The sequence below is a fragment of the Cimex lectularius genome, unplaced genomic scaffold (assembly GCF_000648675.2).
Source record: "Cimex lectularius strain Harlan isolate CLEC.00 unplaced genomic scaffold, Clec_2.1 scaffold210, whole genome shotgun sequence".
Lineage (NCBI taxonomy): Eukaryota > Metazoa > Arthropoda > Insecta > Hemiptera > Cimicidae > Cimex > Cimex lectularius.
The window spans coordinates 660,717-678,410 of NW_019392884.1; the positions used below are offsets into that span (position 1 = coordinate 660,717).

A 17,694-nucleotide genomic window follows, 5' to 3' on the forward strand; every position below is an offset into this window, starting at 1 on the left:
CAAAAACATAGAACAAAAACATTTAGTAATTCTTTTATAATGAAAGGTGCCCAAACGTTCTCTAAACTCCCAACTGCATGCAGAAATGTAATAAAATAGAAAGTTTTAAAAAACAATTAAAAACTCGGTTACTTTTTTTAGGTATGTGTAAGATTTGGTCAGAAAAATTAAAGAAAAAATGTACTTTTATTTTTATTGTTAATTACTATTGTCAGTTTAATAACTAAGTTTATATATATATTTAATTACTGTTATAAGAGATGTAAAAACTAAGGTTAATTCAATTTAAAACTATGCTTAATTTAAATCATAATACCATTGGACATTTTAATATCTCTCTGTTAATAAGAACTAAATACCCTGTAAAAGAAAGTTCACTTATTTTACTTTGTGCTGAAGGAATTTTGTTTTATTTTGAAAAGCAAAATTTAATTTATTTAGTTATTGTTATGTTATTTTTCGTTCGCGTTCTTGTTGTACAATGAATTGGTCAAAGTGTAAAACCAAGGAATATTTTTGTTTTATGTACTTCTAAAAGTTTGAGTAGAGCAATTGTAAAAATAAATCTTTACTTCTCTTTAGATGTAAGAGTGGTCCTCGAGACCAAATCTTGAGGGATTATGTAAATATAGCGATATTAATCAATCTCTCTCTCTCCCTCTCTTTCTTGCTTTCTTTTCTTCTCCCTTTCAATCTCTTCTCTCATTCTATCTCTCACTGACTCTCACACTTTCTCCTCTCCCCATTGACTCTTCTCTCTTGTTTATTCGATTTTTACATCTACCTTATAGTTTTTGTGTTAAAACTAGTTAACAATTCTCTCTTTTTCACTGACTCATTTGCTCTCTCTCCTTCTTTCGCTGACTCACTCTCTCTCTCTCTCTCTCTCACTCACTCACTCACTCACTCACTTTCTCTNCACTCTCTCTCTCTCTCTCCACCTCTATATATCTTTTATCTAGCTTCTCTAGTAGTTGAAAGTATTTGCGCTTGTCTGTTGTGAAATAATCTTCAAATATTTTTCTTATTTTGAAATGTGTTGATGTGTTAATATGTTTAACAAATATGTGTTGATATGTCAAAAAATATACTCATAGATTCCTCCGTATAGAAATAGGAACAAATAGTTTCTGCAATAGATAAATCGACAAATTCACTTTTAGGACCAGTAGATGTAAGGTGTTATTTATGCATCAATTATTAATTGATAAATTAATTACTCTTTAAATTTTTTAAATTTAAATATTTATGTATAATTTTGAAGGTTTTTTATTTTATCTGTGATGCTGGAATTTAAATTCTTTTATTGTTTATTAAATTTTTTATTAACTCTACTGTTACATAAGAGATGAAAAAAGAATTTTTTGACTTTTTATCTGTATCACCCTGAACTAATTTGCCTTTCACTTCCTTAATAACATTTATACCACTACTCAAGACCTCCTATTAAGTTAAAATACTATGAAAGTTAGCAATAAAAATTATGTATCATTAATATTCAGATTATTATCACAATTAAAAATATGGTTAAAGAAATTTAAATAAATTAAGAATTAAGCTTATTTGGCGATTTATAAAATAGTTTTGTTGTTAGCAACCAAATGTTGCCATAGGTAACAGAGTACAAAACCCTCATGCCAGTCTTTTCCAGTTTGACAATCTTCTTTATTTTATAATGTAAGCATATGTTCTATTTATTAATATAAAATTACTTTTTAATATTAAAAACATTAATAACCTTCAGCCTTCAGGTTCTTAAGAAAAGTGTTAAATATAGGAACTTTCTAATTATTAAGTATATTTTTTTATTATTTTATAATACAGTGTTAGCTTTACGTTTAATAAAACTAATACTACAATTAATTTAATTTTTAACTTTAGTCCGAGGAATTCATTCAAGATTTATGCAATTAGAAAATAAACACTGTTAAAATTATGCTAGGAAAAATGGAAAGAAAGCCATCGATAAGAATGAGAAAAAAGGCAAAAAAATACGTTAATCACATTATTATAAAAATTTTGTTACTTTTAATGGCAATACTCTTGTTTTAGAAACCGACCAGACAGGCTTCAAGACTCGCGACGATGTACGACGATGAAGTTGATGTCGTAGACGCCGATGAAGTGCAGAGTAACTCTGGCAACTCTCCCAAAAGCCCAAAAAACTACCCTCCGAGCAGGATGGAAATGCATGCCGAAATGCGGCCTAAAAACGAACGTCCTCAATCAGCTAACAAGCTGGTAATAAAACAATGTTTTAACGTGCGAAAGACACGAAAAAATTCTGCTGAAATTAAAGCCGAAAGAATATTTCTTAGTATTAAAACAAATAGCCAAAATAAAATTAAATCTATGAATATTGTCGGATTTCACACCATAACAAAGTTTAAAGTTGTCCACTAAAAATAAACAAACTTCCAGGATCACATACAAGCAAGACTTCACTATGTAGGATTGTTTTTCTTAATTTTTTTATATTTTTATAATTGAAAATTGATTTTTGAATAAATAGACAATTTTTCTTTTTTGTTTTAAGAATCGATCGACACCAAATGTGAGGCTCAATCCTACAAACAGTCCCTATGCCAGGGAAATGGGAAATACGGCCGAAAGCTCAGAAGGGTCTGAAAATTCTGATGATGATGATGATGAAGATGTTCAGGCTGCAGTTCTAGAAGGGTGAGTTTTCAATGTATACCAGAATCATAATTCCATATAACACATGAATATATAAAATTACTAAAATTTGCTGTCAGAATAAAAATTGTTGAATAAATAAATAATATGTTGGAATTTTTTCATGCCAAACATTAGTACAAGATTTATTCAATTTTTAGTTCAAACTTAATATTTTTAACAAAATATTTTTAAATAAATTTTATTTTATATTTTTTTTATCAGATTGACATTATATATGACAAAATATATCAATTGGATAATTGAAAAATAATAGTTTTTATGGAAAATTTATATTTTAGGGCGTATGATCCAAAAGAATATGAACACTTGCCCGTTTCAAGCGATATCAAAGAACTTTTTGAGTATATAACTTAGTAAGTATATCGTCTTATGTCTTGAAATTCAGATAAGACAAAATAAAATTTTGTCCCATTCAAGTTACACGCCACAAGTCATGGACATGGATTACAAACTACAGCAATTTGTCCCTGAGTATATTCCAGCCGTAGGCGACATCGACGCATTCATAAAAGTAGCTAGGCCAGACGGGATTGATGACCAGATCGGTCTGTTAGTGCTCGACGAACCCAGTTCTGTCCAGAGCGAGCCGGCTGTGATGCACCTGAAACTAAGAGCTTCAACAAAACAAAGCTCAGCCAAAACTATTGTACATAGTCTTGTAACATTAAAACATGTAAACGCTTTTTTTTAAACTTTTTTTTTACAGGTTGTCAAAAAATTACAAAATGCTGACAAGAACCCAAAAGCAATCGAAAAGTGGATTCAGGACATAAGTGAATTACATAAATCTAAGCCTGCCCCAACAATCCAATATTCAAGGTATATCACCTAAAAATTCTCCAAATTGCTTACTTAGATTAATTTTAAATTATTGTTAAAAAAAAAACAATATTACAGCATCGTATAAATAATAATACGTGCAAAAGGTGAAGCGGTACTGGGTCACTTACTGTGTCCATCTTCACTTGTGTGTTTGTTGAACTACTCAAATAGTACTCACTGAAGATGGCACAATGCAAAACACATTTGACTAGTTCAGCAAACCCCTGAAGAAAGATGGACCCAATAAGTGACCAGGTTCCGGTTCAGCATTTCACCGACTCGCAGACCAACAGCATCATCTCTAAAGCAGCCAGTCAAGCTAAGTTACTTGAACTTAGCCTTTATTGAAGTTGGCACCATGCTGAAATTTGAGAGTTTCCCATCGGGACTTCATTAAACAATTTAATTTTTAAGTTAATTTTAATTTTTTTACGAGGGTTCACAACAGCAGAGGTTATAGGTTATATCAACCCTCGGTGTTTTTGAAAAAAAGCCCATTTGTAAGTATATCGGGTTCGAATGCAGAGCCGCTGGATTTGAACCCGGGACCTTTACCTTATAGTGATGAGCGTCATGTCAAAGCCTAAACCGTTGCAGCCACCGACACCTCTCCCTTTTAAGTTATTATAATTATTTTTGTCTTCCGTTTTTAATTCCACATAACATAATTATATTATATCATTATATTATTATCATTTTTATTTTATTCATCAGTACTCTAGTCAGATTAAATTATTATTAATTTTATATAAATTTTTTATTCAAAATTTCAGGCCAATGCCTGACATTGACAGTTTGATGCAAGAATGGCCTCCAGATTTTGAGCAGAAACTAAACGAAGTCGGTCTCCCTCTTGAAGAATTAGAAGTTGATCTTCTTACATATGTCGATATAATACTCGGTATGTCGACACTTTTTGACATGATTTGTTTAAAAATGTATATATTTTTTGTTTTTGTTATTTAGCTCTTTTTGACATACCTCGCTATGAGTCAAGAATTGAATCCCTTCATGTACTATTTTCTCTTTATTCGGCTGTTAAGAATTACAAAAACAATAATGACAGCCTCACAAATGATGAAAATGATTAAAATAAATAGAAATAAATTGAATGTATTTATTTTTAAAGTTACACTATGATTAATAATTTATATAACGAAAATAAAATAATGATACCAACTGTGTATATTTATCTTACGACAAAGCTGAAATGTTCATGTCCTTTTCTTTGACAATGGCCATCCTGTCATCATGTCCTAACACACAGCCACTTCTCACATAACAGTGAAATATATATTTTAAAAAGTTTCTGTCTTTCTCTCTCGTTTTATGTCTCTAACTCTTTATTTCTCCTTCTCTCTTTTTTTCTCTCTCTCTCACTCCCTTACTCACTCACTCAACTCCCTCTCACCTTTGGTCCTGGCATCTAAATAAATATATACCAATAAAAAACTGTCAGAGGGTATTTCTACATCACATCCTTATTCTTCCTTTCTTACACTTTCCCTGTTTTTATTTCTTAATTAATTCTTAACTTTCTTACTCACTTATTTACACACTGTGGGACCACGTAGCCAATTGGTCGCAGTGTTAAACGCTCTTTTCTTAGACCCAGCGCTCGTGGGTTCAATTCCCACAATCATCCCTGGCTTTTTTCAAACTTCTTTTCCCACAAAAATACAATTACAAAATAAATTAATTATGTGCTCAGGCTAATATTGATAAAATAATGCCAATAAAAAAAAATTAATAAGAAAAAATATCAAAATTTAATTGGCAACATGCTAAAAGTTACTTTAAGACTATATATAAAGTGGAAGGTTTATGGGCCGACAAACAGCTGAGGTCATCACAGGCCCTCAGCGTGTATTCCTTCTCTTTCCTGTCTTTCTCGCATGTTTTGTATTGAACTGCAGCCATTTGAGCATCTCGATCTGGTTACTGACTCTCTGCTTTTATTTGTATATTACGTCGTTATTTTAAAATGCTAGCTCTCAGGTTGTCAATTTAAGAATAGATACACAACATACAATACATAACATATATATCGCCACAAACATAGAAGTCTGGTCACATTCACTCCCCCAGAGTACTCGATATTCCTCGGGGCGGGGTTTAACCCACTCCATTCGCGCGAATAACTTACTTTTACTCTCCATACATCACACACTCACCCCAGAGTACTCGATATTCCTCGGGGCGGGGTAAATAACCCCTTCCTTTCACGTAAATAAATTACATTCATCCTAATGTATTAACATAAACACCACACAAACACTTCAGACCCAACACAAGCACAGCATAAACACACATAAACTATATACATTTGAAGATCCCTATAGCCCTGAGGTACCGGTACAGCGATTTGTGCCCGCTGCCGTGCCCCAAGACTACGCACAGGTCCGATGATATTCCAAAATATTGCCTATAAACGTCGAGCTTTCTACAATTGAAAAGGCGCTCGACTGTTACTCTATCTTTGCATAATGGGCACCTTTGCGGTCGCTTTCCTGCTAGAAGGTGTGTGTAATCCTTGTATGACCTATGCGTAGTCTTGTCAGTATGACCTTTTCCCTTTTTGACCCATTTTCTGTGAACCAGGGACCGACGTCTTTCTTAACCTGCCACAGTTTGGCAGGGTTATTTCTATTTTTCCGCGCCCAGCGGTTTTTCCATTCTTCTTTTATCGTATTTGAAATTAATAACTTGAGATCCGCTGGGCGTATAGGTTGGGAAGCGTCGTGAGGTCCTCTGGCTGCTTCTTTGGTCGCCATGTCTGCTTCTTCGTTCCCGGCTATCCCTATGTGGCCGGGAACCCACACCAACACGACCTTCTTCCCAACTGTGTTGATCCCTTTTCTGCTGAATTTCTATTTATACAAATTACGATTGTCTTTCTTCTGTAATTTGAATCCAAACTTATAAGGAAGATACAGATGGAATTTTTAAAAATCAGAGAATTGTCTTTCTCCTGTAATTTGAATCCAAACTAATAAGGAACATATAGATGGAATTTTTAAAAAGTCAGAGAATTGTCTTTCTCCTGTAATTTGAATCCAAACTAATAAGGAAGATATAGATGGAATTTTTAAAAAGTCAGAGAATTGTCTTTCTTATGTAATTTGGATCCAAAAGAAGGAATTTTTAAAAATCAGAGAATTGTCTTTCTTCTGTAATTTGAATCCAAACTTATAAGGAAGATACAGATCGAATTTTTAAAAATCAGAGGCTAACGAGAGGAAAAAGAAACGGTAGCGAAATTCATTCAAGGCCGAATGAAATGAGAATGAATAAAAGCGAAAGGGAAAACTACCATGCCTAATGAAGTATTATTTTTCCAAGCATCGATTTTGTAATGCAAATTAAGCTAATATTGATAAATATCGACCAATAAACCTGATACACACAGTGTTCACACCAAACATTATTGAGTAGGAAAGAAATAAAGATAACAAATTTTGTAATAGATAACAAGGCAACGTTCAAGCTCTTCATTTCAGTTCGGAATACAAGTAGCAAGTGCAATCGTTCATAAATAATAATTTAAATTTTTTAAGATATAAAGTGAATACAAAGTTTCCTTATTATCTAAAATAAATCAATTTCTTTAGGTTTTGATTAAAGGACATCACAATACCAGGTATTTTTTATTATCACTGTATTAAAAAAATCAAAAAAATCTGGCTTTTGCTTTGGCATTTTACTGTTGGAATCAAAAAATTGTACAGATTTATATAAAAGTTATTTCAAAGAATAAAAAACATTATTTTGCGTTAATTGATAGAATAAAAATTATTCTAATAATAAAGTACATTTCTTTCCTCCATACCATCTCGAGGTATATAAGGAAATAATAAAGGAAAATTTATCCCAAATTTCTGAATTTACTTTTTCCTCGCTGAAATTAATAAATTTTTAAGTGAGATAAAACCAAGCGATTCATTGTCACAAGTCACATGGCAATTGCTCAATCGATGTCTAATTTTCTGATTGATTAGTTTATCGGAGAATTTATTTGGGCAAAATTTGTAAAATGATACTTTCATTTTTCTTTACAATGTGCAGTATTTAGTGATCGGTAATTAATGATTATTTAGAGATCGTAAGATATGGTCTGGTGTGATGTAGGTTTAGAAAAACATTTTCTTTATAGTAGCAACGTTTCAATCTTTCTTTACAATATACTATTTTACAAAATTAAATTAAATTCTTATCATTTGTGTATCAATTTAGTTTCAATAATAAACTTAAAATAAACATAAAATTCCTAATTCTCATTTCTTTGCTTCTTCTTGGCCTAATTATACTAGTATATATAGTATATTAGTATGTATATAATAAAATCACAATATTCATTATAAAGATTCGACATTAAATAAATATAAAATTGCATAATAAATAAAACATGATTTGATGCATTTATCCATAAACAGATAGTGTAATTATGAAAAAAAAAAAATAGTGACGACAAAAAGCATTCATATTCAGATTAAAAAAAACGCCTAGATTCTGCTATGGCATTTTCAAATATTTACAAAGCTAACTTCAGCCTGTGACTATGCCAATGAATCAAGTTTGCTGATATTTCTACTATGCCAAAGATTGCAGATCAGATAACGATCAGCGATAACAGATACTCTGTCTCTATGCTAATATTTTTCCTTGAACCAGCAATTTGAAACCATATTCCATCAGTCCTTGTGACATTCTCTTCATACTAAGGTCAGTGATATTCACAAATTGTTTCTGATCGTTTCATTCATTATTGTATAATTGGGCTTATTTGTTTTTCCGTAATATTTAATTATTGATTTTTCGACGTACCCAAATGAAAAAAGAATTTTTAAAAAAATAACAATAATAATAAGTGTACAGACAAAACATTTTTTTTCTTATACATGATTTCCTTGAATCCTATAATACATTCAGTCATAATTCATAAATCATACAAATTTGTACTATGAGCACTGCTCCTGGAGAATGCATGTTGTGATAAGTCACCTAGGCTGACACATTGCCAAGTAGGCCTGATTCAGGGAGGTAGGACTTAGAAGTAGAGTAGAACTTCAGCTGGGAACAGATCAAGTCTTAAATGAAGGGAATGTCAAGGAAGTCATGGTGGATGGTGAGGTTAAGGTGTAGTAAAAAACTTGGAGAATTCTCCTGAATTTGTTTGGATCACTTGCATTAGTTTGATACTAAATGGTTTGATGGCCCCAACAGCTCCACTCCATATGTCCGAACAGGTCAAAGTTGTGTTTAGTACAGTTTTAGTTCGTTGCTGACGGATTCGCAGGTGATTAGGTCCTTGGAGGATTCAGGAGAGGTGAGATAGTAGAGAGTGCTTGAATAGGGAAACTATAGAAACTGAAGAAACTATAATAGAACTTCAGATGGGAACAGATCAAGTCTTGAATGAAGGGAATGCCAAGGAAGTCATGGTAGATGGTGAGGTTAAGATGTAGTAAAAAGCTTAGAGAATTCTCCTGAATTTGAATGGATCACTTGAATTAGTTTGATACTAAATGGTTTGATGGTACCCAAACTGCTCCACTCCATATGTCCAAACAGGTCAAAGCTGTGTTTGGTACAGTTTTAGTTTGTTGCTGAAGGATTAGGTCCTTGGAGGATTCAGGAGAGGTGATATAGTAGAGAGTGCTTGAGTGTTCAGTGTGAGACAAAAAGTTAGAGTGGAACTTCAACAAGTCAGAACGGATCAAGCCTTGAATGAAGGGAATGTCGAGGTCATGGTGAATGGTGAGGTTAAAGATAAAGAGCTTGGAGAATTCTTCTGAATTTGACCGGAATGCTTGAATTAGGTTGATATTAAATGGCTTGGTGGTATCCAACAGCTCCACTCCATATGTCTGAACAGGACAAAGTTGTGTTTAGTACAGTTTTAGGTTGTCGCTGATGGATTCGGAGGTGATTAGGTCCTTGGAGGATTCAGGAGAGGTGAGATAGTAGAGAGTGCTTGAATAGGGAAACTATAGAAACTGAAGAAACTATAATAGAACTTCAGATGGGAACAGATCAAGTCTTGAATGAAGGGAATGCCAAGGAAGTCATGGTAGATGGTGAGGTTAAGATGTAGTAAAAAGCTTAGAGAATTCTCCTGAATTTGAATGGATCACTTGAATTAGTTTGATACTAAATGGTTTGATGGTACCCAACTGCTCCACTCCATATGTCCGAACAGGTCAAAGTTGTGTTTAGTACAGGTGTAGTTTGTTGCTGAAGGATTCGGTGATTAGGTCCTTGGAAGATTCAGGAGAGACGAGATAGTAGGGAGTGCTTGAACATTCACAAGCACAATTCTCATATTGTGTGGCAGTCATACATGCTCCCTATATTGAGCCAAGGAATAAGATCGCGGTGGTTAAGTCCGGAGGTTGTGACATCCTTAGATACCTCGTCCTCCTTTCCATTAGTTACTATTCACACATCCAGTCTGATTTATAATATCCAATATTTATAAATAAATTTATAATATAAATACTAATATTCTCTTTAATTAATATTTATAATTTTAGCTGGTTAAAAAATGAAAAATAATGAGACTATTCTCGTACAAAAAATACCAGACCATCCTATGTCGTCTACAAGTACACAAGATTTATTGGTTGACCCCAACTTGATCTCTTCTATTTCTAATAACGAATTAAAGCCAGATGCTTTTATCGAACCGGTAAATGTCTTTTTCTACCATTAATATTTATTCCCTAAATAAATCATCTATTTTTATTATAAAATATGTAATTTATTTCACTTTACCATTTTAAAAAAATTCTAATATTACAATTTTTCACTGAAATTTTAATTTATTTAAACCATTATTACTTTATTTTGATTGTAAAACTTCTGTTTAATTTTTTTTCTATTTTAGTGTGGTGGCATTTTAGGCTATTATTCTGGCTTGTTTAGACGGAAAGCCAAAAACTTCTTGTCTAACTTTAAAAATGTCGTTCTTAGGTTAGGACAAGTCTTTTTCTTTTTAATAATTATTATATACATTGGTTTTGTAATAAAAACGTTTGTAGATACAGGTAAATATTAGCACCATTATAATATTTTAATTATTTTTGATTATATAATTTTAAATCTGGTATAGGTTTCTACATTGACTGGTGCACCGGCTATGGAATGGCATTTATGTTGATTGGTTTGTTAATTATATCCATTGTATACAATACGTTGAATAAATATAAATATTTCAACATGTTTCATTTTAACTGTGATAATGGATTTGGATTATTATTTAAAAAGTTAGTATTGGATGATCATGTTTTATGCAAAATTAAATTTGATTTTATTTAACAGATACGGCCGATGTACAACCGCAGCAGTATTTCTACTCTTATTCTTTGGATTTGTAATATATGACACAGTTGTCACCGACGAATTAAACAGAATTATGTCATTATTGGGAATAGTCGCGTTTTTGTTATGCGGTCTTGTTTTCTCCAAACACCCAGAATATGTATGTCGATGTGATATCCGTGTGTATTTGTTTTAAAAAGTTCATTTCAGATCAGATGGGACACCATTTTGGTAGGACTCTCCCTACAAATGTTTCTGGGGTTGATATCAATACCGATAAAATTTGGAAGGGAAATCTTTTCCTGCATTGGAGATAGAGTCGTTCATTTTCTCAGTTACGCTTACACTGGGGCAGCGTTTGTTTTCGGAGACTTCCTCGTAAATAAGCAACATGTTTTTGCATTCCAGGTAAATAAAACTTAAGATATAAAAACTCTTCAAAATTTTTATATATTAAAGTTAAAATAGGGTGCAGAAATAATAAAATTAGAGGTACATATGAAATTTTGTGAAACGATCAATTTATACAGTTTAAATAATAAAAGAAAAACTTGAATAAGCCAGTCGTAAATTCACATTAAAATACAATAAAAGTAAGTACCTATGATGAGTACAAAAAATTTACATTGATGGCAAGAGAAATTAACATGTTTGAGGTATTAAATATTCTGCCATCGACCCTCTCACACTACACAATCACGCTAATAAATTCATTCACTTTCAACACACACTAGGACATAAAACTATCAACACTATATCCAATAAAACAACCTTTTTTTCTCCAAGAATCGGAACAGGAAACTCAGATACTTGCTACCTTGCTCAAGCACAGTTCTACTGTAAGGTGACTATTTTTTAATCAAATGTAATTTTAAAAAATTGATTACTAAATATTATTTATAAGTTGATTTTTTTTTAACATTGAAAATTTAGTGTTATTTTTATAGGTCTTTGGAAAATAGACATTACACTTTAACAGTTCATCATTATTGATGCTTCAATAACAATGATAAATTTTAGAATATTCACTTTAAAAAAAATATTTCTGACAAAAGTACATACAGCTATGATTGAAGGCGTCAAAAAATACCTAAAAAACAGAGAAAATAAAAAATTTGTGGATGAATTAGTTGCTTGGCATAAGTTGAACGTGTTTGACCAAAATTGGGCTGACAAAATTATATACAATTTGTGTTGATAGTTGAAAAGGTGACACATGTACAAACAAGTATGAAACAAGTAACATAAATATTTTATGCTACAAGAATTTTTATTTTTAATAAAAGTTGAACTGTACAGATTTGTAATAAAACATCTTTCGTCAAAGAACTTTTACCGTATAAAGCCAATTTCATGTGAAGTGCTTTTGTAATATTACTTTTGATTTATTGAAAATTTGATTTATTAGATTCTCAGAAAATAACGTTTTATAAATTGTTTTAGGCGCTGTCAGTGCTCTATTTTCTATCGATGATTGTGCAGGTACTGTACTATCTTGGCTGGATGCAAATCATCTGTTTGAAAATTGGCAAATCCATCCAGTTTGTGCTTGGAACCACAGTCATAGAAAGTGTCAATGCAGTTGCTACTGTTTTTCTAGGAATGGTATTTGTTCATTATTATTACTTTTTTGTTTGTTTTATACATAATTTTTGTGATTTCAGAGTGAGGCACCACTTTTGTACAATGTTTACATAAAATATTTGACCAATTCTGAGATTCATGCGGTGATGACTGGCTGTTTTGCGACGGTTGCTGGTCATTTGGTTAATTTTAATTATAACGAACAACAGTGGATATACATATTTTATTTACAGGGACAATGCTTGCTGCTTATACATCACTGGGCATAGACCCAAAAAATGTTATCACTGCGTCAATAATGGCAGCACCGGGTGCGCTGACTTACGCTAAACTCTATTATCCTGAAACTGTAAAATCATCAACGTCAAAAAATATACTTCTTGTCCAAAGGTAATACGATTTATTGATTGATTGATATAAGCTCAACTCTGTACACAAATCTATGAACATTTGTGCAGAATTGTATTATTATTTCTTATTATTTCTTGAAGCAAGCAGTGAGAATCACCCACAGGTTTTGGCAGTCATATCTATCCCACTGACAAAGTTAGGTACGGGTTGTTACCAGTTAGATCAATTCAGCCCCAGTGCAATTTTTAAACCAAGACACACTCTCATGCTACTACTTCTCACAACTCTTTATTCATGCTAATAAATACATTCAATTTCAATATACACATAAAAAATATTTCAAGCAAGGTTTAGAAAAACAACCAATGATCATATATTTACATTAACTAGCATTGGTAAATTGAAATTGAGGCAAAAGCGAAAGAGAGTGTATGCTTTCTTTGTAGATCTTTCAGCGGCTTTCGATCGTATTGATAGGCAGGCTCTATTCTACAAACTACCAATAAGGAATTTCAGACAAAATGTTAAGAGCACTTAGAAAATTGTACGAAGGTTCAGAGGCTGCAGTCTGGAATAAAAATGGCCTGACAGAGAGTTGTAACACAAACATGGGAGTGAAGCAAAGCTCTGTCCTGAGTCCATTGTTGTTTGTGCTATTTTTGAATGATGCTTATGATTTAATATAATGGGTGTTAATATAATGGGAAAATGTATCAGGTTACTAGCCTTTGCTGATGACATTGTTGTATTGGCTTCGGATAAATTAACTTTGCAAAAAATGATCAACCAATTTGAAATTGTTTAAAATGGAATTTAATTATAAACATGGATAAATCCAAAATAGTAGTTTTCAGAAATGGTGGAAGAACTGCTAAAAATGAGAAATGGTGGTTTGGAAACAAAAAAATAGAGGTGGTAGGAAATTACAAATATTTAGGTATAACATTGTCTTCAAGGGGGTCCTTCCAGAAACATTTTGAGGAAAAAAGGACAAAGTGTAAATTTATCATTGGCTCCCTCCATGGCATAATGTCAAATAATAAAATATCTTTTAAATCCAAAATGGTTATATTTGAAAGTATTTGTAAAACGTTTGTTATGGAGCCCAGACATGGGGGTGTGAGCAGCTGCAATGTGTAGAGCAAGTGCAGAGGGATTTTTTGAAAAAAAAAATGCTTAATTTACCATCGCATACACATAGTCATTTTTTGTATTTAGAGCTAGAGTTGTTCCCGTTTTTTTGTATTTATATGTATCTTAAAACTACATTTAAATTATTTGCGTAAATGTCTCAGTCTACCATCGTAACGGTACCCCAATTACTTTGTAAATCAAATTAAGCTTAAAAATGTGTATTGGTTTGAAGTATATAAAAAGTTGGAAACGGAATATGGAATAACTGTAACAGAGTTGATAAGCACAGATTGTAAAGTAGAAAATATCTTTGAGAAGGCGAGGCTAACCTAAAAAAACAAGTATATACAGAAACAATTAATTAAGGTTTTTAGTTGAGATAAAAAAGTCAATGGCACGAGTGGGATTCGAACCCACGATCTTCGGCTAGATACACCGCAGGTCTACCACTTGAGCTATCGTGACCTCGATCCACTCGGACACCAACTCGTGCCATTGACTTTTTTATCTCAACTAAAAACCTTAATTAATTGTAATGTATTAATTGGTCAAGTGGACCACGAAATTAGTGAATTAATGATTAAAAATGAAGTATACTTCACTAAAGCTCTCCTTGCCCATTTCATTTGTCGTCTAGAATCCAATCCGATTACACGACATTTGAAAAGTGGCAAAAAGGAGGAAAAACTCAAAAGGTGGGGTTGAGATGGGAAGTTGGTGTCCGAGTGGATCAAGGTCACGATAGCTCAAGTGGTATCGTGGGTTCGAATCCCGCTCATGCCATTGACTTTTTTATCTGAACTAAAAACCTTAATTAATTGTAATATATTAATTGGACAAGCGGACCACGAAATTAGTGAATATATACAGATAGTTCACTTATGTAGTTTATATAGGCAACTGAATTCTGTCAATAAATATGTAAATTGTGACTTAAGAACTGATCAAATTAGTTGGATTTTTAAAGCTAGATGTGAGTTAATCCATCTAAATAAATACTCATTCGAAGTGTCTAACTTATGTTCGCTCTGCAATAGAAAAGAAGAGTTAACTATTTTGCACTTTGTGGGTATGTCCAATCTTGGCAGAAATCAGAAAATCGGTTTTCCTTTGGGAAGTGTAATCTTTCGTTTTTTTTTTTTTTTTCCCCCCCGGCCGGCTAACTACTAGGATCATTGCCAGCACCTCACGTATATAAGCTTCTCGCATTTTTCTTTGTTTCATTTCAACTTTATCTCTATCTCATTCACTATATCTCTTCTTTTAATTTTGTTTCCTACCGACCAAACAGAGGAGTGTCTTGTTGCTCTTTCCTACCATCCCATACGTGGTTTATTAAAAATACTTCAATATTTACAGACTCACTAACAATACCCACTCACGCTAAGAAAATTATTACCTAATCTACAGTTGGCAGGGCTCAGAGTACAGGTGCACGACTGAGGTCCTGCCCCTACAACTAAATAAAAAGTCGGTCATAATCCTACCGACTTCCTTCCATTCGTGCTAATAAATACATTCATACAGTATGTACAGAATTTCATTCATCCATTAGACTAATTTCCTTTTGACGGGCTTGTGGAGTACTCGATATTCCTCGACATCCACAAAACATTCACGCTAATAAATACATTCATATTGGAGAGATTGCAGCATCTCGGTAGTATTACTAGAACCTTGATAACGGGGACCTGTCCCTCACATCAAATAACAAATATATAATTATCTAAACTAATTTGGCGGGCCTGTGAGCTTCTCGATATTCAGTCACAGCCACACCCAGACAACCTCATCACCCATGCTAGCAAATACATTCACACTGCAGAATGGAGATATACCACGTGTGGTTGGTTATATGTATACATACGCATTTATCAATGTTAAGTACCTAATAAGATTATATTTGAAATCACTGTTATGCTTAAGAACTATTTCCAGATTAGATGGTAGGTCACACCATTCTCGGTACTCTCCTAACTTATTACATTCCTCTAATAGATGTCTCACTGTTACTGGGTTTTCACAGAGTGGGCAGCATTTTTGACTTCTACCCATTTTTTCCGGTGACCGTACGTGAGACATGTGTGACCTATTTGCAATCTTGTTAATATTATTTTGTTACGTTTTTCCAAATTCTCCACGGGCCATGGCCTCACCGTACTTTTATGTATTTTAATTTTTCATTACTTTCATTCCAGCGAGCCTGCCATTTACAATACATCGAATTTTTCATTTTTGTTTTTAGATCCATCAGGCTAATGGGGGACTCGGGGTCATGTTATATGTCATGTTGTTATATTATTATACACATAAAAAATATGCACTTAATAAGTAGAAGCTTCCCTGCCAACTCACTGATTGTATTTACTTTATTTAATTAGAGAGGGATCACTTGGTCAGGTCTGGAGGTTGAGATTTCCTTAGCCAACTTGTTATCCTCCAGATTCGTGTCTGGCGACTCAGACAACCTTTATTTTTCCGAGATACTTGAATATGCTTAATTATTTGTAATTTTTATATTCCAAGTTTTCTCTTTCAGTGATGATGTGAGCGTTATGGACGCAGCGTGCAAGGGGACTTTTATGGCAACAACTATCGTTAGTTCTATAATTGCTTCTGTTATCGCATCAGTATCATTTATAAATTTACTTGATGGGATTATTCTTTGGTTGGGATATCTCGTAGGAATTGAAAACCTTACGCTTGATGTAATACCATGTCATATGAATGAATTGAATATTTTCTAACATGAATCTGTAGTATATTCTAGGTATAATATTCATACCATTGGCTTGGGCTATGGGTGTCAAGCACGAAGAATGCGAACTAGTCGCTTCTCTCATTGGCATTAAAACAATAGCGAATGAATTTATTGCCTATGTTAAACTTAGCGAGTTGAAATCTGCTGGGAAATTATCGGTAAGTAAACTGTTGCGTTAGGATTGCTCGAGTGTTGAATCGTAATCATTTGGCTTTAAAGGCGAGGTCCGAAGCAATCGCAACGTTCGCATTATGTGGATTTGCAAACCCAGGAGCACTCGCAACCATGATAGCATTTTTGTCTAGTCTTGCGCCGAGCAAACGAGAATCAATTATCAATGTTTCATTCCGCGCTTTTGTCACAGGGTGTATTACCAGTTTTTCATCTGCGTGCATAGCAGGTGAGCTTTATCAAATATCATCTTTTTAATTAAAATTCTCAAAACTTTGATGCTAAGTAATTTGTAAACATTTCAGGTTTGTTGACACCAGAAAATGGCTTCTAAAAAGTTAAATTTTTCCAGAACAATCAATATCATCTATAAAAATACACAAAATATTTTTTTAAAAGTAAGACTACATTATCACTGTAAATTACTGAAAATTTAATTTTTAATAAATACTTTAATCTAATAAAAAATTAGTTTTGATTTTGTTACATTGAAACTATCGAGAGCAAAATGTAATTGGACTCTATTGGATGGTGACCAGGATGACTGCATTTTAAACTAAATTTATTTCAATAAAGAAATTTATTATTATAAGTTGTATTGATTATTGTTGTGTAGAACGTAGCCAGGCCTAAGTCCCCTACACGTCCATTCTCGCTGTGACTTGTGTTTGCTCTTCACAGTCCACAGATCTTTTGTCTTTCCTCTTATGATCACTTGTAAATCTTACAAAATCCTCTGGGAATAATTATTGAACAAGAAAAAACCATTCATGAGTAGGATTGTGGAGATGAAATCCTGACTTTTTCTAACATTTCAAAAATAAGACAAAAACTGGTTTTAAAAAATTTAG

General features: G+C 32.8%; 2 protein-coding genes across 6 annotated transcripts; both read left to right on the plus strand.

Moving 5' to 3' along the window:
• Positions 1-1,612: 1,612 nt before the first annotated feature.
• LOC106674008 (intraflagellar transport protein 46 homolog) lies at positions 1,613-4,829 on the plus strand. 4 transcript variants are annotated; one of them, XM_014406430.2, is made up of 10 exons: positions 1,699-1,795; positions 1,882-1,983; positions 2,053-2,241; positions 2,422-2,448; positions 2,537-2,679; positions 2,979-3,053; positions 3,118-3,346; positions 3,407-3,519; positions 4,296-4,423; positions 4,489-4,829. In XM_014406430.2, exons 2-10 carry the CDS (start codon positions 1,936-1,938, stop codon positions 4,611-4,613), a joined length of 1,077 nt encoding a protein of 358 aa, XP_014261916.1. In that variant the 5' UTR covers positions 1,699-1,795; positions 1,882-1,935; the 3' UTR covers positions 4,614-4,829. The 4 variants fall into 4 exon arrangements, with proteins under 4 accessions (XP_014261919.1, XP_014261916.1, XP_014261918.1 ...); XM_014406432.2 differs by having other exon boundaries at positions 1,882-1,980; positions 2,051-2,241; XM_014406433.2 differs by lacking the exons at positions 1,699-1,795; positions 1,882-1,983 and adding an exon at positions 1,613-1,677.
• A 2,156-nt stretch (positions 4,830-6,985) lies between these two features.
• LOC106674309 (solute carrier family 28 member 3-like) lies at positions 6,986-17,435 on the plus strand. Of its 2 annotated transcripts, none has more exons than XM_024229038.1 (14): positions 6,986-7,162; positions 10,056-10,210; positions 10,409-10,568; positions 10,634-10,787; positions 10,843-11,002; positions 11,053-11,250; positions 12,286-12,447; positions 12,507-12,600; positions 12,660-12,816; positions 16,451-16,619; positions 16,672-16,830; positions 16,892-17,072; positions 17,149-17,241; positions 17,316-17,435. In XM_024229038.1, exons 2-13 carry the CDS (start codon positions 10,067-10,069, stop codon positions 17,175-17,177), a joined length of 1,767 nt encoding a protein of 588 aa, XP_024084806.1. In that variant the 5' UTR covers positions 6,986-7,162; positions 10,056-10,066; the 3' UTR covers positions 17,178-17,241; positions 17,316-17,435. The 2 variants fall into 2 exon arrangements, with proteins under 2 accessions (XP_024084806.1, XP_024084807.1); XM_024229039.1 differs by lacking the exon at positions 6,986-7,162 and adding an exon at positions 8,062-8,244.
• The last annotated feature ends 259 nt before the right edge of the window (positions 17,436-17,694 follow it).

Excerpts from the sequence above, each read along its gene's own strand:
- LOC106674008 (XM_014406430.2), top strand. The coding sequence starts at position 1,936 with ATGCTAGGAAAAATGGAAAGAAAGCCATCGATAAGAATGAGAAAAAAG. Across the intron at positions 3,347-3,406 it reads AAAGCTCAGCCAAAACTATT|GTTGTCAAAAAATTACAAAA; the intron begins GTACATAGTCTT and ends TTTTTTTTACAG. Across the intron at positions 4,424-4,488 it reads ATATGTCGATATAATACTCG|CTCTTTTTGACATACCTCGC; the intron begins GTATGTCGACAC and ends TTTGTTATTTAG.
- LOC106674309 (XM_024229038.1), top strand. The coding sequence starts at position 10,067 with ATGAAAAATAATGAGACTATTCTCGTACAAAAAATACCAGACCATCCT. Across the intron at positions 10,569-10,633 it reads AAAAACGTTTGTAGATACAG|GTTTCTACATTGACTGGTGC; the intron begins GTAAATATTAGC and ends AATCTGGTATAG. Across the intron at positions 10,788-10,842 it reads TTTGGATTATTATTTAAAAA|ATACGGCCGATGTACAACCG; the intron begins GTTAGTATTGGA and ends TTTATTTAACAG.